Source organism: Seriola aureovittata, chromosome 15 (assembly GCF_021018895.1).
Source record: "Seriola aureovittata isolate HTS-2021-v1 ecotype China chromosome 15, ASM2101889v1, whole genome shotgun sequence".
Classification (NCBI taxonomy): domain Eukaryota; kingdom Metazoa; phylum Chordata; class Actinopteri; order Carangiformes; family Carangidae; genus Seriola; species Seriola aureovittata.
The window spans coordinates 4,649,348-4,676,317 of NC_079378.1; the positions used below are offsets into that span (position 1 = coordinate 4,649,348).

Below are 26,970 nucleotides of genomic sequence, written 5' to 3' on the forward strand. Positions count from 1 at the left end.
TTAAATTTTGCATATTACATTTTTGCTCAGGAAAATTATAACTTTCACATAACATTAGGACATTTCCTAAAATTTTATACTTTATTATGATAAAATTTGTTTACGTAACAGTGGCCCTAATATTCCACATTAGTTCTGACTAATTCAGTGGGGGTTAATTTGTACATATCCTTCATAAAATGTAAACTGACAAACTTTCACCCTTTGCTTTTCCACGAGCTATTAATGAGATTATAATAATTTTCACCTCTACTCCTATTAGAAAAGTCAGTGCCAGGAAACGTGTAATTTGTTTGCATTATCAAAAATGTCTTTCTGGCTGCTAGCTTTAGTGTTAGCAAGATGGCTACCGCTCTCAGCCTGGCTACTGTCCAAAGAGACAAACATAAGAATCCTAAGATTGAACTGCGAACGTCGACCTCAGTGCTATGATAAGAGCAAAGTAAGTAGTCTGTTTTTGTTACTTACCGATCTAGTTGAATTAAAGCCAACTGAATGCCCGTTTCGACCCTTAAGTCCCGGAGCTCTCTCCATAGTCGGACTGACCACAGGGATCGCCGGGACAAATCCCGATGGCCCGCCGCATCGGTCAACCGTTGCAAAAACCATGAAGTCGATCTCAGCGGAAAAGTCCATGGCTGAATGACTTCTCCCAGTCCGACACATCATGGCTGTCTCCATCGAGTGAACACCAGTCCGAGATTCGTTCTTGTTTTACCTCGGTTTCTGTCACTCTCCCTCTTCTCCTTCTTTACCGCTAACGACAACCGGGCTCTCTCTCGTTTACTGCTGTAGTTTCTACTGTTTCTACTGTTTCTCCGGTTGTTCCACCGTCCGCCATTTCCGCTACTCTAGTCGCGTAGTGACAAGGGCACTTCTTTTGCGCCGTAAATCGATCCTTCACTTTTCAGCAAAATTTCATGGCCAGTTTTTTTAAATTGTTTTTATTAATCATCATGTTAGAAATACAAAATAAGGCGAAAAATAAAATTACTAACATTTAATATATATATTTAATATAATCGTTTATTAAAAAAGTATGTTAAATTAAAAACATTTCTGTTTTTATTATTTAGATAATGTTCGAATATCGGATTCTGCTTCCTTTTTAAAGGTACAAAAAGGTACATGTATGGATACTTGGCTAGTAATGTAATGTGGTTGCAGAGAAAAGTTAGTTTTCTAATTCTCTTCTATAATTTGTGAAGCCAAAAAATAGATCCTTTAAGCAAAGCACAAAATCATCTTAGATTTACTCCAAAATTAAATGAACAAAGAATTGTATGGTGAAAGTGAAAACAAGAAGGTTGTCTATTGTCACTTTAACTTTATTATATTTCATCATATTTAATGAATTATTTAAAGCTTTTTGGTGTCCCTTTTTTTTGACTGTGTATAAAACCACAGCAGTTACAGGAGAAATTCCATAGGCAAGAAAAATTACAATAATATCTAAAAAGAAATGGATAAAACTACTTGACTTAAGCTCAGGACAAACTAGAAGACAAGTTCAATCACAGTGACAAATGTATTTTATTGACAACTCGTGGATCCATATGGGAGGCAAATGGAAGTCATGTAAACATGTTGATTAAGGTCACTTGAATGCTAGAGTACTGGCAGGACACACATTGTAGAAGAAGAGATGTTATTACACCGAAAGTCTTTTTTAATAGAATGTCACCATGATCATTTTAGTAGATTGCTTATATAAAGCTGAGCATGCATAAGGACTTTCCCAGCAGCCTCTATTTAACCCGCTAAACCATTTAATTAGGGTCAGAGAAAACGTATCGACTGCACAACCTTTCTTACAGAATAACATTTAGGAAATTTCCATCACATCCTTCCAATCGATCATGTCTACACAGCAGAGGCCTCGGAGATAAACAGTGATTATGTGCAGAAGTATGCTGTATATCACTCTTCCAAGATGATTTCGAAGTTCATTCAGTTCATCCTCAGAGGAAAATTAATTTCAAAATCAAACTTAATGGCGATCCATCCAATAATTGTAGAGCATTACAGAGTATATAACAAGTTCCACACGTCTGAGATGACCTGACAGTGAGCATAATGTGCAGCATCCCAGCCAGACACTTTTTTGGCTGACATAAAAACCCCCACAACATGCTGACAGACACACAGTGCTTACATATTATTGCCCTTTGGCTAAAGTGTTGGAAAACAGTCGCTTATTTACACCTCTCACAGACACAGAGCAACATTAGCATTCATTTTAAATCATGTCTCTCAACTCCAGTGTACTGTCTCCTTTTAGTTTTGGTTTGGTCTTGAGTAAAATATCCGGGTCCGGTTGCACAAAACACCTTAAGTTTTCTACTTAAGTGTGACACTTAAGGTTTAATTTCTCCTTAGCTGAGGGAGCTACTTGAGGGCATTGCACAGTTAAAAGGTTTCCTTAGTTAAGTAAAAAGTTAAGTATTTTTACAGCAATGACAGACATTTTACAGCAGTAAATTCTACCATTTCCATGGAGACTGTTGATTTGTTTCCATTAGCACTTTGTAACATTAAAGAAGACGCTATCTCATCCTCCTTTGGTTGCTAAGGTCTTTTATGCAACAATTTAACTGACTTTAAGAGATCCCTTAATTATAAGACTAAGATGAGGAGAAACCCTTAAATACTGTTTTTATTTTAAGAAAAACCGTAACTCAGACTTGAAGGAAACTCTTAATTTGAGGTGTTTTGTGCAACTGTTTTTACTTAAAGAAAGCTGTAACTCAGACTTTTTGTGCCACAGGCCCCTGGTTAAGAGATTTTGACATTTCGAAATCCTCTGGCTTGTTAAAGCTCCAGGGACAGAGTAAAAAAAAATGCTGCACAACCCCCTTTACACTATTGTTCTTGAAATTATGTCTCCACTGAATAGGTTCAACACACACACACACACACACACACACACACACACACACATCAGTTTTTGCTCCTTGTGTTTCAGTAAATCAGATGTTCTGGCGGCGTCTCAGTCGAACAGCTGGTCAGCTGCCAGCAGAAATGTTCATCACATTTGTGGTCGAGCAGCTACTCAACCACAAATGTGATGAACATTCACAGAGAGAAGCTGATTATGGCCTAATGTACTTGATATAAATATTTTAGCATGATTTTTGCTCAGCTGCTTCTTAAAGACTGCTTTAATAATGTCCCACAGGAAGCGCTTAAGGCTACATATAATAAATTATGTCTAAATATACAGTGGTTTTAAATCAAAACATAGTTTCTCCCCGAATGACACGACATACAAAACCCAAATCTAATAGAAATTGTTCTGTTTGAAGCGTTTTTATTGGTTTTTGTCCCACTTTAGAGAACAGACGAGGTTACCGTGCTCAGGGTCACCACAGGAGGTCTGTGAATTTCTCTCCCAGCTGGACCAGTTATATAAACCATTGACCCTCCAGTCGCACACCTGCTGCCTTTGAGACAAGTGCTTTTAATCTTTCCCCTATCTAACAGTTATTGCCTCTGTAAATCTGAACTAATGTAGCTTTACTTTTATAGTTCGCCATGGACAGGTTTACTGGTGATGGGTTTGATTTGTGCGTTATTGTCTCATTTAAATGTAGTGTGTTTTTGGACGTCTGATGTTTCTTCACTCAGGAATCACTTCTTGTAACCGAGCGTCTGAGGTCTGGGTTTCTGGAGAGCTGTGTGCTGTCGCTGAGGCTGAGCTCGCTGCTGTTCGGTCAGTGAATGCCTCCAAATTGTAGGGCTGCCTGCTTGTTAAACTGCAGAGTCTTATTGTCTGTTTGTACATGTGTTAAACACAAAGGCTGTGACATGTGGTCGTGGAGGTTTTGGAGTTGTTTTAAGGCACATTTGATGGAGCTGACGGTAATTACTTTTTCAATGAGTAATGAGTAACTGATTACAGTTAAAGTGACTTACCCAGTACTGTAGATTGTAAACACATGAACATGACTCCCTCCCTCCTGTGACAGTCGTACTCAAAACAAACCAATGCAGAACTGGAGACATTTGTCTTTTTTTATTCCACACATTCTTCTTCTTTGTCGAAACTTGGCGTCCACATTACCCACAATGCAGCTAGAGTGCCAACACTTCTGTGAGAGGTTTGGGTTTGTTACGTGAGAGGTGGCTAATGCAGCCTCGAGCCTCAAGTACAGATGCAGAGCAGGCTACAGAATTCTGGTTAACTCACTGCTTTCTAACAAGATATTTTCCGTTTTAAACTTTGTAGTCTTCGGCCCCAAACGACGCTGATTCATGTGACATCACTTGAGGACATTTATCGGTTCCCTCTGGAGACATAAAAAGATTCACTTAACTTTTGTAACTATGTCCATCTGTCCCATTCTTTCCCACTCTCAAAGGTCAAAGTTCAGTGTGACCTCATAAAACGCGATAATGGCCTTGTGAATGCGATATCTCGAGAACACAAAAACAACCGCGAGATGTTAGTTCTAGTTTTAACATCGGTGGAGTTTCCCCTTTGATTATCTCAGGACCCTTCAAATTAATCCTGTGACCATGTGTGGGGTCCCAACCCACATGTTACCGCTGTGTCTTTGCTAGTTAGCAGTAATTTTATTTTAATCACATTTTAAATGCGTTTGCTGCTTCCTCTGTTTCGCTCTGAGGTGTGTGTGACTTCTCCTGTGTATTTGTAACCTACTTAACTTTTAGTGAAGTGCTTTTTTAACTCACAGTTTGAACAGCAGCCCAGCACATAAATAAGGATTTATTTCCAGCACTTAGTACTTAGTTTTGACAGTGTTGACAGAGTGTATCACAACAAGAGTTGTTCCATTATATAATGTTGATGAGTACAGCTGATATCCTGTCCATCATGTGTGCGTGGACTGTGACATTTTCATCTTTAACAAGGCGCTGCGACTCCAAAGCTTCAGTTTCAAGAGTCTGGAAAATATAAAAGCTTTAGATGGTTTAGTGCAATTATGTTGATTTGGAAAGTAGCCGCCACAGCACAGTAGAGCCATGTGTTGTGCAGCACAAAGCCTGTCTGACCAGCCTCGAGTGACAACATGTATTCAGGATCACAGCGCTGATGTTTTGTGCATACATAAACATAAAACTGTAACACAGTAAAAACCACATTAACATTTTCTGTTCATAGACATCTTGATGCAAGCAGTGCGGATTTTTCCCAAAGGCTCAAGAGTCTTTGTACCATTTTTGTCCTTTAACCACCAGTTGTGCCTCAGTGTCTCACGCTGACTCGTTCTTTCATGAGGAATTCAACCATTTTATTCCCATTGTCTTCCTGTAAACCCACAAACAATTTACATGAGGCCCCTGCAGTGTCGTTAACCATCATTTTAATTTGAAAAGACGGTTGAAAAGGAGAATACCAGCCACTTATTACATCACCAAAGTGAAAGAAAAAAACAAAACAAAAACACAATGCATTCAAATGTTAAATTGGTGATTTCCTCCTCTTAGTGTAATCAGGTTGAAGATCAGAAATTCTCACTAGGTAACATTTCCTTCCTTCAGGCCGTTTTATTCTGAAAGCCTCTTGACAGCCACGTGGGTCCAGTCACACACACTGTAGAGCAGCTGCTGAGCACATGAGCTGATGTGGCTCCGTGCAGTGATGAAAATGAGTCGACTTGGATATTATTAGCTCATCTTCACTCACTGCAGCGCTGATCGGCTTTGACATCGCTCAGAATCATCTGGTACGAGCGCCTGCAGCCACACAGCTCCTTCATCTGAGACGCTGCGATCATCTCAAATGTTTGAGGGGCGTTTGGCTCAGCGAGTGGCTGCACTTGATTTCAATTTAAATATTGAAAGCAACATTCATTTATCTGTTTTATCACTGCTCTTTTTTTTTCCTCTCTTTTTTTTTGTAAGAAGGCTGCTGGGATGAGTCCCTGATAGAAAAGACACACAATATAATAGACTGGACAAACAAAACCACAGTTGCAGAAACAAGCACTTTACATTTTGAGATATTTCAAACACACAACTGTCCAATCTTATATGAATCATCTGGGCCTGAATAAAATGAGTTTTGGTTAAGGTGGATTCAGACAGCACTGTTACAAAAAAGTCAGGTAACGCTTCATTTTACAGGTCCCGTGTTTCTAGATCATTTCCTAAAACTTTGCTCCAGGATATTTCCGTTTTTAAAGAAAAAAAATGAAGATAATATGTAGTAGGTAAGTGAAAAATAGTTCATACACAGACGTCAATAATTCTTGATTAGGTGTGAAATCAGGTAGAAACAAGTTTCTTTTGTTGGAATATGAACTACTGTTTGTTCAGTTACCTTTTCTGTAACATGTCGTCTATGTTTGTTGTCTTTTGGAAAAAAAAAAGAAAAAAGGGTGAGATTTTACAGCATGTTGTGTTTTACTTGTTGCTCGTATTCGTCTGAAACACAAATCGATGCAGCTACATGCAATTCAACCGATATAGAATGAACGTCAAATAAGACAAGCAGCAACTGTGACTGCAAATAACACTTTCCCCACTTCCTTTATAATCAGCACCAAACTGCATTGGCCTGTGTTTGTCATTTGCAGCCAAATACCAGGTAATTGTTTAGGAAATTAGGAATTGAGGAAAGTTTCCAGGAAATTATCTGGAAAACACGGGCCCTGTGAAATTAAGCCAACAATAACAGTATTACAAACTTTTTATTATTATTATTACAACATTCGGTCAAATCTCAATGCAACAATGGAATGTCGAAGGTGACTTGGTGTCACCGTTGTGGTCATGGTTAGAGTCTCTCTGGCATGCACCTGTTAAAAGTGTGTGTGTGGAGTTAACATGTGATCCACAGGTACGACGTCCCCGGGTCCAACTGTGCTACAGGTTAAGGAGCAGCACTGCATTTCTTTCCTCTAAAGACCCTGAGTGGACACAGAACTGCATGTTTGGTTGGAGCCAGTGCCCAGTTACATCAAAGGTTCACGTCCTGTGTCTGTACTGTCAATATGAAGCTACAGCCGTTAGCTTAGCTTAGCTTAGCATAAATACTGGAAACAAGTAGAAACAGCTAGCCTGGCTCGTCCTCACAGCACCTCTAAAGTTCACTGACACGTTATGTCTTGTTTATTTAATCTGCACAAGTATTTTTTAATAAAAAAAATGGCAAGGTGCTGACGTGTGGATTTTTGTTATCGTCAGGCAGAGCCAAGCTAGCAGTCGCCCTCTGCTTGCTGTCTTTATGCTAAGCTAAGCTAACTGTCTCCTGGTAACTTCATATTTACTGTACAGATGTGTGATTAATCTTTTCTCAGAAGTTAAGGGACTTGCAAGAAAATCTCAAACAGATGTGAGTTAAAATTTTTTCATTACAAAATCAAACTTGTTTTCTGTTGTTGAACTAATAGTTCGCACATTTAAAAGACCAAGTGTCCTTCACTGATTTTATAAGAGACTGTGAGTAAAACCCTGCGGTCGAAGGCATGATATGAAATAAAAAAGTAAAAACAATAAAAAGGTCAGTTAAAAACAGGCTGAGTTGGACAAAGGAGGAGAAAGAGTTTCTCCAAAACTATCATCCAAACAACACGGTGAAGCATCCACTGGGTTTTAACTGTTACAAAACACCTTTTTGGCACATTTACATCGTGTTGACCAATAAAAACAGGTTCCTTAACTGTATTTCTCTATTTTTCTTTTACAGTTTAGGATAACTTTTATTATCAGAGTATTTCTATACCAACACTGTACTCACCAGTGTAACTGCTGAGATCTGTCGACATGGCAACATAACAATCAGACGGGTTGTAAATGTAAAAGTTTGGGTGATAAGTTTATTGAACTTGTGACCTGGAGCTTTGTTGAGAACCCGACTGATTGTTTGACGGCTCGTTTTTCTTGCCTCGTCTGATTTAGTTTTTGTTGTTAAATTGATTTGTTGAACTGTTGATCTCATTAAAACTTTCATTTTCTGATATTTTATGGACCAAACAAGGAATTGATTAATTGAGTATGAAGATAATCCAGGTTAGTGGGTTGGTTTCGTAGCTTCACTTTCCGAGTAATGCGTGAAACATATAATTTTTGGAAATGTCCTTATGTGTACGACGTGGATGCAGCTGAAGAAATAATATCATATAATATCTGGATTATTTTTTTACCAAGATGTTTTTTATCTCCTGGCACTTCCACATCGTGTTCGTGATGTAGCCGCATGTACAGATCTCAGCAGTTGACTTTGAGTCTTATTTGACAGAAATGATGAAAAACTAGACGCTGTAAAAAAATAAAAAGATAAAAAATGGAGCTACCCTTTAAAGAAATCCTCAGAGCCTTGAAATTGATTTACAGTTCGACTTATTTAAAGACATTTCATGAGAAAATGACATAAGTTAAATTAGAACAACTCTTTTCTTTACAATAATATTTTCTTAAAATGTTTTATGCAACTGGGCACCGGCCTGCAAAAGGCATTTTCATGTACTTTGTCAAGCTGTAGTAAGCATGCACTTATATGAGTTATTAATGAGCAAAATGTGTGTTCAAGAGCACAACCAGTAAAACTACAATCCAGAGATTTTCCCTTTAAATGCTGAAAGATGGATGATGAGAAAAAAAAAAAATGAAAAGAGAGGAGCAAAATGGGAAGAACCTCCTTATGCTCGACTGTGGACTTGCAGAGCGCTGGCGTTTTCTCATAGAGATTAAATTCCCCTCACTCTGCACCTCAGTTTTGGGGGGGGAAGAAATAAAAAACCGGTGGCTGCCACGAAAGGAGCAGCAGCTCCTCATTTAGCACGGTAAACAAGAAGCTTTGAAGTCAGCCATTTAAAATAGGATTTACATGAATAAATAAATCGCTCACTGATGTGCGAGCTGCAACACTGTTCGTGAAATCGCACAAGAAGGCAGAAGGCTTTGGGTAATCGTCTGTGATGCTAACACACACACATGACACTGCAAATACTATTGACAGGTTATAGTCTGGGAATTATTAATAAATACCACCTGCTCTGCTTTACAGTACGTCTTTGTTTAAACTCTGCAATGATCTCATATCAGCATTCATTATCTTGGATCTCACCAAGGATGAATGTCTTTGCCTCATGTGATGGATGACAAACAGTGAGAGTTTATATTGAACACTTTATTGATGTCATCGTTCATTGAGATGAGGCATCGCACAAAGCCTCTCGCTGTATGAATGAACAATGAGATCCTTTTTTTGTTTTTTTTATTTGTGTCACACGCCTCAGTATAAAAAATATAATAAAATTAAAAATAATAATGAAAACGCTCGTGTCCTCACGAGGGATGGGGCTCGATAGCATTTTATTGAATTCAAATCCACAATCTGAATCCTCATGAATCCCTTTCTGAATCTCATCTTGTCTCATGTGAGTAAAGAATAAAAGATGAAGTGAAGTGAGTGGCAGCTGGATTAACCTGAGCAGCAGAACATAAGAAATGTTAATCAAAAGGTATCTGACACATTTACTTAACGACTGTCGTTTACTGTACTTCACCAGCTAATTAGTCCAAATATTGAAGCTGCTACCTACAGACGAGTCCGAGTTGTAGACAAGCTGAACATTAAAGATTTGTTTTTTTAAGTAACTTTGCCAAGAAATATGTCCAGGAGAAGCTGTAGATATTGAAATTTCATCATCAGATACCATTAGATTAAAATTAAGGTTTTAATCTGTAAAATTAAAAACAGTTTTATCCAGTTTTTCTTTTTTTTTTTTTTGTTAGACGGTTAACAAGGTGTCTGTTCCTCTGCTGAAATTCTACTTTTAAAGTTTTGTGCGTTTCTAATTTAGCTTTTCTTCTGATTACAAAGCATCTTAATGCATGTTTGATGATTTAAATAATGAGTTAGAAAATGCTTCCTGCTGAGCTTTGCTACTTTCACATCCACACTGTAGAGCTCGGACAGAAGTGGTGCGTTAATGAGATTTTGCCCCTAAGCCTTTGTCATAATAACAGATATCAGACTGGTGTTTCGAGGCTGAGTAACAGTAACACTGTCAGTGTAAACGTCTTCATTTCCACTGCAGTAACAGCAGCAGAACATACGGAAGCACGTCAATCAGCTGCCAGACTCTTTTATAAAGCCGCTTTTGTGTTAGATGTAGATCTAACCAACCACAAGGTGTGAACAGCTGCTTGAAATCTGCACTAATCTAAGAGCTGTTATAGTCGCTGCTTCCTGTGCCTGAAAAATTTTAGATGTCAAATTGAAGAATGTGGAATGAATTACAATCACTGCTGCAGAAACGTTGCTCTCTGTTGATGTTTTGAGGTATTTGTAATCTGCTGAAAAGGCTCTTGTGTTGTTTTAGGTTGTTGAATTATTTTACATGATTGTGTTAGAAAATGTTTCATTTTGATTTTGTGACATATTTTGTGTGATCTGACTGTGTCACTGCTGCTTGTCTTGTAAAAGTAAATGTCCTCACATTAATACTGACACCAAGTGATGTAACACAGTCAACGTTACCCTTATTCTGTTCCTGCATGTGTCGTTTTTCCACTGCACAAAGGAGATTATGACGTTATTTAATAAATGATGAACTGATTTATGGTCTTCAAACTTCCTTCGCTCTGTATTTTTCATCGTTCTTTTACTGTGATGTGAGATTCGTGAGCGTCGCACCTTAACGACTGTAACTTTCACTGGATCCAAAACGGACCCAGCTATCGAGACCCAACCCCCGGTCCTCCCTGTCTCTGTGTGCCGCCTCTCTCTCTCTCTCTCTCTCTCTCTCTCTCTCTGCTCGCTTCCCTCTGGTGGTTACATTTATGTGTCATGGATGGAGAACAGAAACGGACGTCTGCAGTGCTGCCTGTCTCTGGATCAGTCTTTGCTTACATGATTGTGACAGCCACTGTTTGGTTCCCCGCTTGGAAGACCTCTCAAACCGGCCTTTCTTCATCCTCCACCTCTTCCTCCTCCCTCTCCTCCTCCCCCCTTCCTCGAGCTTATCGGTACGGCGGCTCGGGCTGTTGAGGGTTCGGCCTGTAAAGCTGCTGCACTCTCACCGGCCGCCCGTTAGCCGGCCAGCCCCCCGATAGCTGTCCGATGACCCTGAGGCCGACCGGCTGGCCGTGTCCTGGAAGCGGGGTGCTGGGGCTGAGGATGTGGGTCTGTCCCAGCTGAGGTTCGGGTGGGGGGGTACTACTTTGATGGACGGGGGCTGAAGCAGGGGGAGAAACGGGGTAATGAGGGAGGAGGATGGCTGGCGTGAGGCCGTAGCGGACCTGGAACACTCTTAAAGGTCCTTGCGCTACGAAGCCGTTGGGCCGGTGCGGCTCCTGAACGTGCTCCGAGTCCTTCCTCACCTCCGGGACTTTACTCTCCTCCTTGGTTTTGCTCGGCTGCCGCTTGGCTTGAGCTATCTCCTGCATCTTCTCCGCTTGCGCCCGGCGGATATGATACGTCTTCCTGGAGCTTTGGAAGGAGTCCAAGAACTCATCCAGGCTTACGTTCCCCTCCATGAACTTCTCCAGCAGCTCCTGTGAAGCAGGGCAGACAAATAAACCGGCATCAGCAGACAGGACAACACACAAAGGGAGGTCCAACCGCGGGGAGCCATTCAAACAAACTCCTCTGAGTATAAAGAGGATTTAATCAGCTCTGGGATGTTTACCCACGAACTTTGGCACAGTTTGGCGGCTACAGTATTTCACTGTAAGACCATTTTACACAGCTAACAATGATCCATGTGCGGTAACTGTTACATTTGGCCGAGCTTGAAAGCCGTGTGATCCGTCTCTGTATGTGTTCCCAGGATGTGAGGAGCTGAGTCTGGTTGAGCTGAACACCGAGAGCAGAAGTTATATTTGTGAAGTAAATCACTGCATTAACCACAGTAACTGTTTCAAAGCCAGTTCTACACTGGACCGGACCCAGTGTAGAACTGGACTGGGACTGAAGAGAAGCAGATTGATGTACTCACATTTTGGATTCAGATTAAATTCAGCGTGAGGCTTGTAGCCAAAATACGAAGGGTAAAGTTTTTCAGAGTTTTTTTCAGTCATACTGGTCACAGAATGATGGAGACCAGTACCAGGGTGTCTACAGAGATTCAGGGATGAATTTACTACCTTTTTACTACCTTTTTACTACCTTCACAATATTTTTTACTACCAGCACAACTTTATGCTACAACTTTAGCGGCGTAAAGTGTGGCCTACCTGTGCCCCCATTATTTTTTCTGTGCTGGTTTTTTTTTTTTTTTTAAACTTAGGGGCACGAGTGCTCCGGGTGGGGGGGCATAATAGAGCCATGATCATAGGAGTTGAATTAATCAAGAGGTCACAACAGGCCTTGCTCCATAGGTTTTACTCAATGTAAAAAGTCAAAAACAATTGCATAACAATTACAAGACTTTTCAGAATAAATAACTTAATTTAAGTTCAACACTGGGCACAATAACTGGCCAACACACACACACACACACACACACACACACACACACAGAGGGAGCAAACTTTAAGTGTAAGTCTGGTGTAAATTGACCCATAGTCCTGTTGTATAAGCTCACCACATGCAGCACATAGGAAAAAGAATGAGACAATTTGGGACAACATAGGCCAAGTTATGGACAGGCAGCTTAAAGCCGACCCAAGGGGACATGCTTTGGGGGAGTTAGCAGTTAGCACTGCCCCCATGCCCCACGGGACGAGGGCGTAGATGTAGCCGTAATAGCCGATGTAGCACTGCTAGCACTAGTGCCGGTGCAAAATAGTGACAGCGGTAGCTGCGAGTTACGACCCCGCATCCTTGCTTGGTGGCTAGTCGACTCCATGTGCGATTTAACTACCTTCACCCCCATCCATGTAATATGTATAGTCTTCTTACAGACGTTGCAGTAAGCCTCTCGGTTGTTGCCAACTACTGGCCGAAGCCAGTCTTTAAACGCTGATTCCTCCATCCAGAGGTCAGAAAACTTGCATTTGCCCATGTCTGCGGCAAACTAACGAACTAGCACAGATGAGCCAGCCCGGTACCCAGATTCAACGAGCACGCGCACGTGACCAATGCACGTACATCATTCCATTGATAATATTCCTATCACTCAGGTCCTACTCGCAACATAGAAATAAATTCACGAAAGTTTAATAATTTAATGGCCTGCAGGTAAGTTACACAAATTGAAAAACGCATAGGTCCAGGCTCAAAAATTTACTACCTCGTCAGATGACGTTTACTACTTTTTACTACTTTTTACTGGCCTTAATTTGGCTTAATTTAATTTACTACCTTTCACTACTTTTTACAACCCCGCGGCCACCCTGAGTACAGACATTTATGAATTCATTGACACTTATGCCACATTTTTGTCAGTTCTTGTCATAATTCCTAGTAACATTCCCTGGACCTGGTTAAGCAGTAGTGAACTGGTGGGTGGATTAATAGATCAATCAACAGTTCAATCAGCAGCGAGCGTCCGGCAGCACAATCCACCATCAAAACAGTCTCACTTTTAAAATCACAAGCCAAAAAACAGTGAAAGTAAGTTCCAGTGAAATTTAAGACTTTTTAATTCCTCTTAAAGACCCTTTTAAAAAGGAATTTAATATAATGCTTTATAAGACTTTTTAAACCCTGCAGATACCCTGAATGTAACGCTCCACGTGTCTTTGATTCAGTCTATTTAGACGCACTTCTGTAACTGGATAATGTCGACTTTCTGCAGTAACGTAAAGTGGAGCGACACTGTTCACACAGCTTTATTTTATTGCTGGTGGAACCTGGACTGTAAAAAAGAAAAAGTGGAGTAAGTTTAGGCTTTGAGTTTGTCCAACGTAGAGTCCAAGTCGAGCAGCTTTCACATGTTCACTGTAACCCTGACCTTCTCTCGACCTGACCTGCAGGATCTGTATGTGTGAACAAAAACGTCCCGATCCTTTGAATCAGATATTAAACAGCCTTTTTCCCCGAGAACTCCCCCAGAACCGAGTCCTCGATTGAGGCGATACGTGAACAGAGCAGGTCATTGTCCTCTGAATTCACGCGAGGGAACGGGAGTGTTCACGGTGTTCGTGTTGATGACGCATCTCCTGCACGATCTACTCAGGTGTCACCGTCACATAAACTAAACAGAGTACTTCCACCAGGTGAGAACACGTCTCACACGGACATTCTCCTGTTGTGTGCTGCATGTGTTAAAGGGTAACTGTCAACTGTAGTCTACTGTCCAGACGATCCAGTCCGCACACTGCTCAGAGGTCAGTGTGAAGAGTTAAATAATATCTTATATATCACCCCTGTGTATCCTGAATATTGTATATGGAGAGAACGATAATAAATTAAATTATTAAAATGAAGCCACATCTATTTAAAAGTGAAACTGGCACAACAAAGTGTCTGTGAAAGTCAGACACATTTCCACAGGAAAGAAATCAGTTTAACTACATCTCTTGTTTATATGACGTGTTATAGATCAGCCTACTCTAAAGACAGGTGACATATTGAACCCAAATAAACTCAGTTTACTATCACATAAACACAAATAAAAGCCTTAAATGATTCGTCGATTGTTATCATGGTTGCCACAGATTTTTCAGTCGACTGACTAATGGATTATTTCAGCTCCATATATATTCTGTACGTCCGCTGTAGCCTAATTTCTCCCGGTGACCTGGTTTCTTCTGCACGTTACACATACTTAATGTGAAACATTCTGTTTACCTGTCACAAGTGATGAAAATATCTTGAATCAAGTGTAAATTGTCTCAATACTATAGATCTGTTTCACATGGTTTTATTTCGAGAGACAAAGCCACAAAAAAATTGGGAACAAATGGAGTTACTTTACACCGATTTTAAGAATACGGCTGTTGTTATTCTATATTTCTCATATTGTCAATAAACGTCTGCGGCTCTCGGCCTCGAACCCATTCATAATAATAATAACTTTATTAACAAAATGCTTTACAAGAAAAGGAAAACCAGACCAAACCAAAAAGGAATAAAATAATATAAATAAAACAGATCAGATTTGGGATTTCCACACATTCATTCCCACTAAAGATGTAATTCTTTAAAAGCACCTCACTAAATTGTAATTTCATTTTAATAAAATAGGCTCAGTTATTTCATAAAACAGCTGGGCAATGTAGTTTTTAGCAGACTTTAGCAGCATTTGTTGGGGACTATTTTCAGCTGCGGATTAATACACATTTACTGCTCTACTTCTACGGTGTGGGACTGACATTTGTTAGTGTAGTAGAATATCGCCAGACTTACTCTTTAAGAAAAGACGCTTTGAAGCTTCAATCTGAGACCAAATATTAACGCAGATGTTTGTTGGAGTGTAAACTCTCACCCGGCCTTGTTTACTGTTCCTCCATTAATTGACACTGGCCCTGGTTAACAGCACCATGTGATTGGTGGAGTTTCTGCTTTATTACCTCTCCTCCCACTGCGTCTTCCCCCACCGTGACGTGCGAGATTCTCCATCTGGCACGGACGCCATTAAATAACCTCAGGTTGCTGTGAATTTATTGGCCTCACCGTCAATAGACAACAGCTGTTACAGGCACAGCTCGTTTATTTTCATGTGGGGTACACAAACAGTCATCTGCATCCAAGTGTCATGTTCTTACTTTGTAATACAAACAAAGTGTACGAGTGCGTGAAATCAAATAAAAATGTAGCACAAAGCCACAGCTGAATCTTGACGTTCATTAATAATAAACTTGCAGCTTCTCTTTGAGTTTGTCTGACAATTAACCACGACTAGATTTTTATCTAAGGACATTAAGTTCTTCCTTCAGTGTTTTGACACAAGCTTGATGCGTCTCTCGCCTCTCCGTCTTTGGTGCAGAAATATTTCTACACTACGTCTAAGAAGTAGCTCGTTAAGATCTTGCAGCTGCACTTTTGCTGATTTTCTCTTGGTTGATATTGACGTTTATGGAGGGGAATAAATTGCAGATACAAGTACAGCCAGAACAGTTAGTCTATCAATCATTCAGTGTATTGAGAGAAATTAACTGGCCTATGTTTTTATGAGCGATTTATCATTTTGCAAGATGCAAAGATTTCAAATATTTGCTGGTTCCAGCTTCTCAAATGTGAGTATCTGCCACTTTTATTTGAGTTAGATGACGGTAAACTGAGTATATTTGGGTTTTTGGACAAGACACTTCAATATGTCACATTTTGGCATATTATAATATTCAGCAGATTAATCAACGATGATCAAAACTTCTACTTAAGTATGACACTTAAAGGTTTAATTTCTCCTTAGCTGAGGGAGTTACTTAAGAGTGTTGCATAAAATCTTTTAAAAAGGTTTCCTTAGTTAAGGAGCAATTTACAGCAGTGAATGATTTTACAGAGGTTAAATTCTACAGTTGATGGTTAAGGTCTTTTTGTGCAGCAATTAAACTGACTTTAAGTGATTCCCGTTTAGTTTAAGACTAAGATAAGGAGAAAACCTTAAAAACTTAAGTGAACATTTTAAGTAAATCTCATCTTTTACCTTTTACTATTCATGTTGGGTTGTTACTGCTTTAAGAAAATATTTATATATTTATATTGTCTGTATTTAATGAATTGATCTCTATAAAGACAGACAGGCAGACGGTGCACTGTCATGTCTCTGATATTGTGTTTTTGTTGATGAAAATGTAATTAAACTTGGTTAAAACTTTGCCCTGAAGAAGCATTTATTCAGATTAGTGCAGAGAAGTTTCAACAGTTTATGTCAACAAAACATATCCTTATCAAAAATCCAGTTATTTTTTTATTTCACCGGTTTCTTACTGGTTACTTGCACTCTCTTCATTCACAGTAACCTGATCAGTTTGACGTTCGATTAAGGAAATGAGAGAAGCCCAGTGCTGCAGCAGGATCTCTACTGGGAAATCCTTAATTATTAGGCCTTAAATACAGTGAACCAGTTAGTGTGTGAATGACAAAGACCACTACAGGGAAAAGCATCAGTCCCCTCTTGGCTGCAGTCCAGCAGCTTAAACACATAATCAGCAGACCCTTGAGAAGATGAGGCTGTGAACTAGAGTTAAAGCCTAAACCAACCCGATCTGTGTGCCTTCAGCTCAGCTCATATCTGCGCAAATAAAGTAAAACGAGCTCTGTCTGAAGGCTGGAGGGGGATTTGAACCGCAGCGAGTGATTCAAACGAGCGCCGAGGACAACAACAAGTTTAAATTGCCTTTTCCTTCATCAGATATCTTTGTTCATGTTAGTACCTGACGAGGAATCCTCTTAATAAAGGAAGCTTGTTTGACTTTAGGCAACAGAGGAAGAAGAAGCTGTTGGCCAGAGTCTTCAAAGGCAAGGATTTCCTCCTGACACAGAGGCCAAAACAAACGTCACAGCACCGCCGCAGTGAGTATATCCGAATTCTGAAAGATGTTTAGCAAACTGCTGTATTTGATGTCAGTGTTGCTGAAGAATTATCACAAAAATCAAGGCGGTTTTCCACTGAACCAATAAAGACCCTCCGAGGGATTAATCTGAAATGTCTGAGATCAGAGGTGATAGTCACAGAACACAGAGACTGCAGAGAGAAGTCTTTGTCTTTGTGTTGAAGTCTACTAAATCACAGAGCTTTGCTTTAACATACACCTACTCACAGAGGAATTTCACTTTGAGGATTATTTCATCATAAAATAATTGTAAAAAAAATCAGGTTATTTTATAAAGGACATTATATATCCTACATGTATCTTATCCTTGCACCCAGGTGTTTTCTCAGTGTTCATTCCGTGTGGTCGTTTGGCTGGTGCTGGCAGGACCTTAATCAATCAGTGGACGGCCACTTTAAAGACTGAGTCATGGACGTATTGATTGGAGCCATGTGAGGTGGGGGGAGATCAATCTGAGCCCTGAGCAGCAGCGTGGGTTTCATCTGTGAACAAGACTCCCTCACTGCGCTGATCAAGGCCAAAGGAACAGGGAAGACTTATACAGGCTCCGTGCATCACGTTCACAGAGGTGAATGTTATGAATTATTGTGAGACTGCAGCTCAAGCTCTCTGTGTCGACTGCAGACCATAAAGGGAGAGATAAATCATTGTGCTGCTCGGACATAAACACTGTTTCACTCCAACAAGGATGTCCTCACGTTTACTTGTGTGTTTACACAGTGCATACCAGGAATATGTCAGACACTGACAGTATACACACACGGTGACATGATTTGATCTTTAAAGTACAGTTGAAATGAGAAATGTCGTCTGTTTTTGCAACTAAAGTCACCGTTAAAGTGATTTTCAAATTCATCATTAATATTGTCAATATCTTTTTTTTATCCTTTAGCCTCCAAACTTCTGACTGGGACTGTTGATTTTAAGCCGTTTAAAGTTATAATCCCTCAGATCTTCATCATATCAAACCCAGTCTTTGATATTATTCATGGCTCTCTCATTAGTTTACCTCTATTGAGCAGTTTGCTTTGTCTGTTCTTCCACTGCTGGATTCAAACGGCCCGGACATGGACTGGGAATTCAAAAGACACAAGTTTGTACTGGACAAAATTTGGAAAACAAGCTGGTTGATTCGCACATCGCACATTATTTGTGCACTTGCACTTATGTCATGTTTAGACTTATCTAGTCGAGCTGAACAGTCGGCTTTTGAAATTTTGAGGAGAACGATTTGTGTCGGTACAAGTAAAGGTGCGGCTGCAGATATTCCTAAAGAAGACATCAAATTTTCATTGTGTAATATAAATGATGAGTTGCTCGTCTTCTTCTTTAACAAACTGGAGCCTTTAACCTAATAAGTGTTCGTATTTGTATTTCCTGTATTTAATGAATATCTCAAGGTGCACTATTATGAACCCAAAAAACATACTTAGGTATAAATTTCCCCTTTTCAGGAACTAAGTTTTGCTCAAAAGAGAAATAAAAGTTCATAAATACGCAGAGACTGATATCTTATTAATAAAAACAGCCTGGTGTCCGTGGTTTGATTCTGCCCGCAGACCTTCATTGATTGCTGTATCTCTTCTCTGCTCATGTTTCCTGTCTCCCTCTGCACTTTCATCTATCACATAGAGGCAAAAACGCCAGAAAATTATCTTAAAAAAAAAAAAAAAAAAAGAAAATCCACCTATAATCCACCATGAGCTGACTGAGCACGCGATTATGACTGATGCTCTCAGAGATACACTCGCTAAACCAAAAACCAACAATGTCTATGAAGATATTTGAGGAACACATAATTAAAAGATAGTTTTCTTTGTCAAAAAATCTCAACAGCGCACAGAGTGAGCTCAGAATTGTGTGTGTGCGCTGGCTGTGCACAAAACTTGTCATGTCAGTACATGCATGTCAGAGAATCGGTGCAGCTTTGTGATGGAAGCCTACAGGCGAGTGTCAGTGAGCTCGCACAGGTGAATACGTAAATATGAACTTGCAGCTTTTGTGCTGTGCTGTTTGTTTTGTTGCTGAAGTGAAGCTACAGTCATGATCTCATCATGATCATCCGTTCACAGCTTGGTTTATCACACACTCATAAATGCATTGAGATCAAAAGGTGAATTATTTTGTCGTAGGCTGGTCAGGGTTTGATGGCTTTCCTGACAAGTGTAAATAGTTTTTTTTATTTTTTTTTTTTTATCCTTTTCAGTGAAAACTATTTCAAAAACTGAAGAAGATGATCCACAGTGAGCGGGATATTGTTTTTCAAAACAAGTTTTTTTCAAATGTTGTTTTTCCAAGGAGCACAAACAAAATGTTTGTCTCCACTGTGGTAGAAGCAAACATCACAAAACCCTCTGCAAATAAAACCAAAGCTTCAGTCTCTTCATGGATGGATAGCAGTGAGGGTTTGTTGTGATTTAACACTGTAATGTAGAAGCCAAGAAAGAAAATTAATATCTACTCTAAGCTGCTCATGTGAGCATGTGATGTTTTCAGGCCTGGTGATTATCGCTTTGGAACATTGTGCCTGTAAGTGACATTTGCCTTCATTCACAAGGCTGCACATTTCTGGTTTTGAATCAACCTGCGACGGAAACTGATCAACGGTGATTCACGTAGAACTGTCTGGGATCAGCACACCGACAGCTGTACTTGATATTGTGGATGGGATTTGGTTTGGTCGATCTGTTCAAGCAGGCAGGAGCATTTAGTCACCTACAGCAGTGGCTGCCGACCTTGTTGCTTTGGGATCCCTTAAAGGAATAGTTCAACATTTCGGGAAACGTTTGCTTTTTTGCTGAGAGTTAGATGGAAGGATTGATCCCACTTTCATGTATGAAGCTACAGCTAGCAGCCGGTTAGCTTAGCATAGCTCAAAGACTGGCACCAGAGGGGAAACTGCTAGTCTGGGTAGCCTGGCCAAAGGTAACACAATCTGTCAAGCAGCATCTGTAAAGCTCATTAATTAAAATATTCTACATCATTTATTTAATTTGGACAAAACAGTCCAAATAAAACAGTGGACTTAATATGGACACAAGCTTTGAGCAGTTCAAACAAAGAGCGGTTTTTCCTACTCAGACTGTGTCATCTGAAGAAAATTTAAAAGCCTGAAAAGCTGAAATTATCTCCTATTTCACAGGAAACGGTTCATTTTTCATCTTAATCATCCTGTGACCCCTCAGATTTATCTCGGGGTCTCTTATCTCTTTGTAAGGATCCACTGATCTACAGTTTATGTTAATATCCATTTAAAACACGGTCGCTTTTTCACTACTTCCCTTCCTCCAGTTTTCTAGATGAGTCAGAAAAATACACTCACTAGAATGCTTTTATTCAAACCAAAACATTTAAAGACTGTCTTCAGTATTTAGTGGCACTGGCACACTCTCTGAACTAGTGCTGCTTCATTCCCAAGGGAAATCTAAACCTACTCTAAGAAGCAGAGGATGGAAACAGAGAAAACTCTTTTTGCTCCTATCTCCCTAAAGCTGTCACATCTGAACACAGAACTGACAGAACACATGTACAGTATATATATATATATATATATATATATATACATACTATAAAAGAGTTTCTGTAGAGGCTGCTATGATGGAAGCAGGTTTGATTCCTCTCAGATGTCGGTAGATTGCTCACTGTATGTATATTCCTCATGTCTTTAGGGATCAGATTGCACAGAAGTGGGTGGGCTGTCAGCTAGACAGCAGGCTTTTCAGGAACCATCCACAACAGTGCTACCAACATGATGAAAGACTGTTTTATTCTCAGCAAGAAAAAGAAAAAGAAGAAAGAAGCTCTAGTTTAGGAGCTATTGTTTTTGTTTTGTGTTGTCTTTTTTACCTCTGAATGCTCCTCAGCACGTGCCACCTCTTCCTGCAGGAGGTTCTGCACCGTCTGCAGGCCGTTCTTCTGGACGCGAGCGTCTGCAACGACAGAGAGACATCACTGATGAATGCGGAGGGAGGAAGATGAGGTATGACTTCACTGGAAGAGAAAAAAATCCAGTAACCAAGTAACCGCAGCAGTGAAAATTATTTTCCAAATCACAAAGAGCCTTCAGGGTATGTGCTGACGAGGAGATGGTGGTGATGGGCTGGACGGTTGTTGGCTAGAAAAAAGGGAAAACAGGGGCTGTAAATATTCAACTTTGAGCTATTTCGGGAGGCTGGTCTTAGTTTGGTTTGACCACGGAGTCTCATTTTTGCCATCTCCTCATATTACTTTCTCAGATACACCATTTAGATTTTCTCCTGTTTGCAGCAAAATGATCGATAAAGCTTTAAGATACAAATAATTAAGGATAAGTGTTTCAATTAAGCAGTCTTTTCACAGAGCTGTCTTTGACATTATATTTTGCCAAGGAGCTCATTGTTCATGTAAGTACAAACACACACACACACACACACACACACACGCACACACCATATTTTAATTATTTATGTCCATGTCAATACAATAAAAAATGCAGTGAGCCTTAAACAAAAAAGATTCAACAGCAGCAGCAGCAGCAGCAGCAGCAGCAGCTCACAAACCATGAGAAACTGCCTCAACTAAATTCTGCCCCCGAACATTCAGACCAGCTCGTATCAACATTAGATCAGGAACCAGCAAGCAGTGACATGATGGCTGAACTTTGTCACTGTGACACGTTCAGTCAGCAACCTGAGAGGAGACGATGATGAAAACTGAAAGCTCCCAATTTTTCTCTAAAGAATAATTCGATGTTTTCTTTCAACTTGAGGCTTATTTTTGTAGCTTTTCACCATCATTTATATCAGTACATAGATAGTTGTCTATAAACCCATCGCAAATAGAAGCTGATAATATCCAATTCTATACTTTTAATGGTGCCACTACAAATATACACAAAAAAAAGCACACAGACTAACTCATGGCATCATAGTAAGACTTTGAAAACCCCCTGTAATAAAGACATAAACTACCCTGGAGCACAATTATTAATAGAAAAATAAGAATATCTATCTTGGCAATGTTGAAGGTAATGAAAGACCAAACTATGACAATAAGACCCAAGTTGTAATAAAATGAAATCATCCATTAAGAGGTAGCTTTTAATTGGATTTCTGGTGGCCTCATGTTTGCTTATGTAATAATAAAAATAAAAACCCCTACACTTGCTTACATACAGGAAACACCACTAATGCCATGTCTAACTGACACCCTCCGGATACAAGCAGAAATGTGCACATCCTGCCTGATAAATATGTATGTAGTGCAGCGCACACACACAGCATGTGTTCACCTCCTGGGGACGGCGGTCGGTCATCATTACTAACAGGCTTTGACCCAGCTGACTGCAGAGTGTGTCTTGTCGCTGCAAGAAACGCTGTGGTAACCACACTAACCCCCCCCCCCCCACACAAGTCAGACTGGGTTCAGTGGAAATTGTGGGGCAAATAAAGGTCACAGTAATGACTCTAATAACTCTAAGCCCTTGGGGGAAATCTCTACCCCCCATCTCAACAGATAGAGAGAAAATGGACAACGTGTGCAGGCAGCTGCATTTCCACTCAAGATGTTCTTCTTTAAATGTTCCCTGGTGTCACTGAAGTACGGTAATGCAGTTTCTTTCGCAGTCAAATAATTCACCCAGATCTTTGGAGGAGATAAATTCACTTAAAAAAGAAGAAGTTTCCTGAGCAGAAAACATTACGGCTACAACGAACCTCTTCTCTGATGCTGCCCAGTATGTTCTGCTTACTTTAACGCCATCACCTTAGTATTAATAATCCATTATTCTAGTGTTCTGGCCACTGTTGTGTGAACATCGACTCTGTTGTAGTAAAAAAGCGAGCGTGCACTAAGGAATGGCCTTGCTCATGACCTCACACTGCACATGCTGGGAGATGGGGGTGTAATGCGAGGTGACAGCCAGGAAAACAAATACTCCTAGAGCAGCTGTATGTGCCCTACATTTTAGGAGGTGGGGAATGATGTGGGGGGGCGCGGGGGCGGTGGAGCTGGAGGCTCATGCTAACGAGTGAATGGTGTTGGTGATGGAGTAACACATTTTGCCTGGGAGCAGATATGAGACGATGAGGAGCCGAGGCGAACACACTGCTGCTGCTGCTGCTGCTGCCGCCGCCGCCTGGGAGAGGAAACAGAGCGGGCGACAGTTTGACTGTAAAATAATTCCTAAAAAGTTCCCTTTGATTTAAGAACTGACCCTCTGCACTGTTAAAAAAAAGAAAATGCTGAGAAAACTCAAGGCAATAAACTTATGTTTATTAAAACCTGTCAAAGGAAGCGACAACAAGAGGAACCTTCTGACACCTCGGACATGTATAAAATCTTTAGAGACACACAACAGCCTCCATTGTGGAACTTTTTCATAATATAAATAAGAGGGATTTCTGGGGAACTTTAAGCTTATGAATGCTGGGAAGTATATTTATATTAAATGGTTTCATACAGATATGTTCAAATTTTAGTTTTAATAGAAATGTAACTTATCAAGGTGAACAGGATTGGGTAAGATATTTCTTCTAATGTAAAATATATTTATAAATTGGAGCCGTTTCATTTTCTTTCTCTTGCCCTTTGAGATGAAACCGTGCCATTGCCTGTTGCCAGCCCCGATTTCATGTTTCAGTCCTGTGCTGTGACCCGGCTCCAGCCTGGACCGACCACACCAATCATGTTTCAAAAATCATGCGGTTGGGCTGCGACAAGTCTGCCGTAAATAAAAAGCTGAAGAGACTGTTCCCGACAATAAAATAATCGGATCGACCGTCAGGCACGGACGTCCCTAAAGCACCGACTGTCAAGGTGTCCGGTCCGGTCAGGTTCAGAGTCGGCATTAAAATCCTCCACGGTGATCTGAGACAATGTGGAGTCAAAACCTACATACTGTTCTTCGAGGACACTGATCGATGTGACAGTTACTGTGAATGCACGGCGGACTGAGCAGCAACCTCGCGGCAAACAGCTGATGTCAACATGTTAATGGAGCCTGGCAAGGCTTCCACCGAGATACAACACAGCAGAAACTGTCTTAGATGCAGCTCGCAGAAAGAAGCTGAAATTGGCCCAATTTAAAGGCGTTTTTGCTTCTTATAATCACCTGTTTCTGTTGTAATATGGTCCCTGAATGCAGCTGCCTAGTGCCATATGTGCTGTATACCCAATGCCATCAAAGGCAGTTTCATGTCATCATAGGATTCAAAAGAAGTGATTGCCAGATTATTGTAACTTTACAAAATGACTTTACGTAGTGGCTGAGCAGATGTGCAGAGGTGTTGTTCCTCATACAATCACTTTCATCTCTTTTCATGGGCATCACCGTGGAAGAGAAAAAGCTATTATGTGTATTTCAGGAAAACTCACCTGTATTAACAACAGTCTTGTCATTATGCGTATCTCCTCCATACATATAAAAAACGTGCTTTGAATAATAATTTGTGTCCAATATGACTTTATCTACAAAAAAAAGTTAAATTCTTGTTATTAATTTCCTCCTTCATCAGTGAAAAATCTTGAATTTTCCATTTCATCCACTCACTGTGGATGTTGGACTATGAATGACTCCAAACTAGTTGTAATGTCACAAACTCATGCTTGTATATACTTTTATTTTTTAAATCTGCAAGATGTTTGGGCCACTTAGGGACGGCAGAAACACGTTGTGAACACAAGACTGACATATCATCACCTTTTAAGTTGATATTATTTCTGTTTTTGGTCTCTTCCAACACTTAAGGTAAATATCTGCTTCTTTATCTGCTAAATGCTCCACTTTAGCCACTTCTACACTGGCTGAAAAACCTGCTAAGACCTGCTAACATCTGGCTTTTGTTGGCACTGGCATTCACTCCTGGGTCAAATGACTCTGCAGTAGACGTGGGTATTTGGCTCACCCGGGTGAACATGCTAATTTTAGCCCCTTTTCCATGCTGTGACATCTATCAGAGCACAACACAGTAAACAGACCTGACACCTGCCCAGCACGGTGCTGTTAAACCAGAAATACTGTGGCTACACTGCCCTGAAATAAGTTTCAAAAACGCACAATCACCTATCAAAGCTTCTCACACGGAGGCTGCAACACTTACAGGAGCTCCAACCCGGGAATGAGACGTGACAGATCTTTTTTTTGGCAGTTTGCATGGCGGCTAACAACTCACTCTTCCTCTCTTGCATCTGTGCGTGTGCTCTACGTCTATAGCAAACTCGGCAGTGTTAAAGGAGCGAATCAGCTTTTTAGCGGGTTTACCCACGTTTAAATAACACGTGTTAATTTTGTTGTTAAGAGGGTATGTTCACCAGCTACCTCTGTCTGTCTGGAGTTTGTTTGTTTGCTCTGGGTTTTTACAGCTTTTTCGCTGAACACATCTGAGAACGACACTGAGTTTGGTGAGAGTGAATAAACGCACTGAAGATGTGGACAAGATAGTTCAACAATGAGCTGACCTGCGGCTAACATCAGAGTCAGAGGCTGCTACGTATCAGTGAGTGACTGATGGAGTGCAAGTTGGAAACAGCACAAACATGGAGATGCCATGGGTCGATAATAATGAACACAATTGTTTCCCCCTTGAAAAGCTGCTAACTCTACTGTACTGGATAGTCCTGAGAAATCAAGTGAAGAAATGCAGTTTCAATGTGCCGGGCGAGCGATCTGCTGCTGATTATACACAAATATGTCACAGTATTACAGATGGGGCCTTGAAGGGCATGAATGTATGAGAGGCTTGAAAATTAGCCAGCGAATCAGCAGTGAATTACACCCCTGCAGCTCTCCAGCCTCACGTTCGTCTTCTCCACCACAGCGTCAGAGCACGGCAACCTGAGAGCGTTTCTGTTACTTCCAACACTAGTGTGATAACAGCTTCACAGCTTCACATGAAGCGCTACAAACCGAGAGTAACACTTTGGCGATTTTAAGATGATTCAGAATAATGCCACGCTCACCAGTGAGAGAAAAGAAAACAAAAAAAAATCTGAAATCAAAATGACAGACAATATCAGCCTCTGTTTTTTCCACCATCTGTTCCTTCCATTTACTCACTGCTGTGGTGAGTTCTGTCAATCAAACACTGTGATCAGCACCATGACATCTTTTTTTCCTTGGACTTTGTGTCGTTTTGAGTTTCTGTGGGTTGATGAGGTTTCCTCAGCGTGTTCAGTCATGGTCAGTGCTGCTCATGGGATTAATGCTGGCTTTAAGACAACCGTCCAATGCCAGGATCTATGTTTCTTCAAATGGAAGACGTCCTCTGACAGCTTTATATTCAATCCATTTTAAGGATTCTGCCCCGTTTTCCTCCCATTTGGAAATCCATAGTCCTCATGCACTTTCGTCCATGTCACTCTATTGTTGGTCGGGGAAGGGCCGTGTAGAGTGCATGTTATCCCATAAATGATACCCCCACTGTGCAGTAGGGGTGTCACTTTTTCCAAAAATCAAGCTCAAATGAAGTGTGAATGACGTGCAGTTTGTTGCGCTGCTCGTCTGTGGTGCCTCCACTGCCTCATTTGGGTGGCAAGCTAGCAGGTGAGTCCGCAGATTTCTACTGCGTAGTACAGCCCAAAATACTTCCACACACTGCTTCTCAGATGCTGCAGTGTTGCAATTATCCACTCTGA

General features: G+C 40.5%; 1 protein-coding gene across 1 annotated transcript in view; it reads right to left on the reverse strand.

The window, feature by feature from the left end:
* Positions 1–4,710: 4,710 nt before the first annotated feature.
* Positions 4,711–26,970, reverse strand: part of vps37d (VPS37D subunit of ESCRT-I) — a 33,219-nt gene continuing 10,959 nt past the window's right edge. Inside the window, exons 3-4 of the mRNA XM_056397705.1 lie at positions 21,205–21,287; positions 4,711–11,469 (exon numbers count right to left, since the gene is read on the reverse strand). Coding sequence (XP_056253680.1) covers positions 10,936–11,469; positions 21,205–21,287 — 617 coding nt within the window. The 3' untranslated portion in view covers positions 4,711–10,935. The remainder of the gene's footprint in view (positions 11,470–21,204; positions 21,288–26,970) is intronic.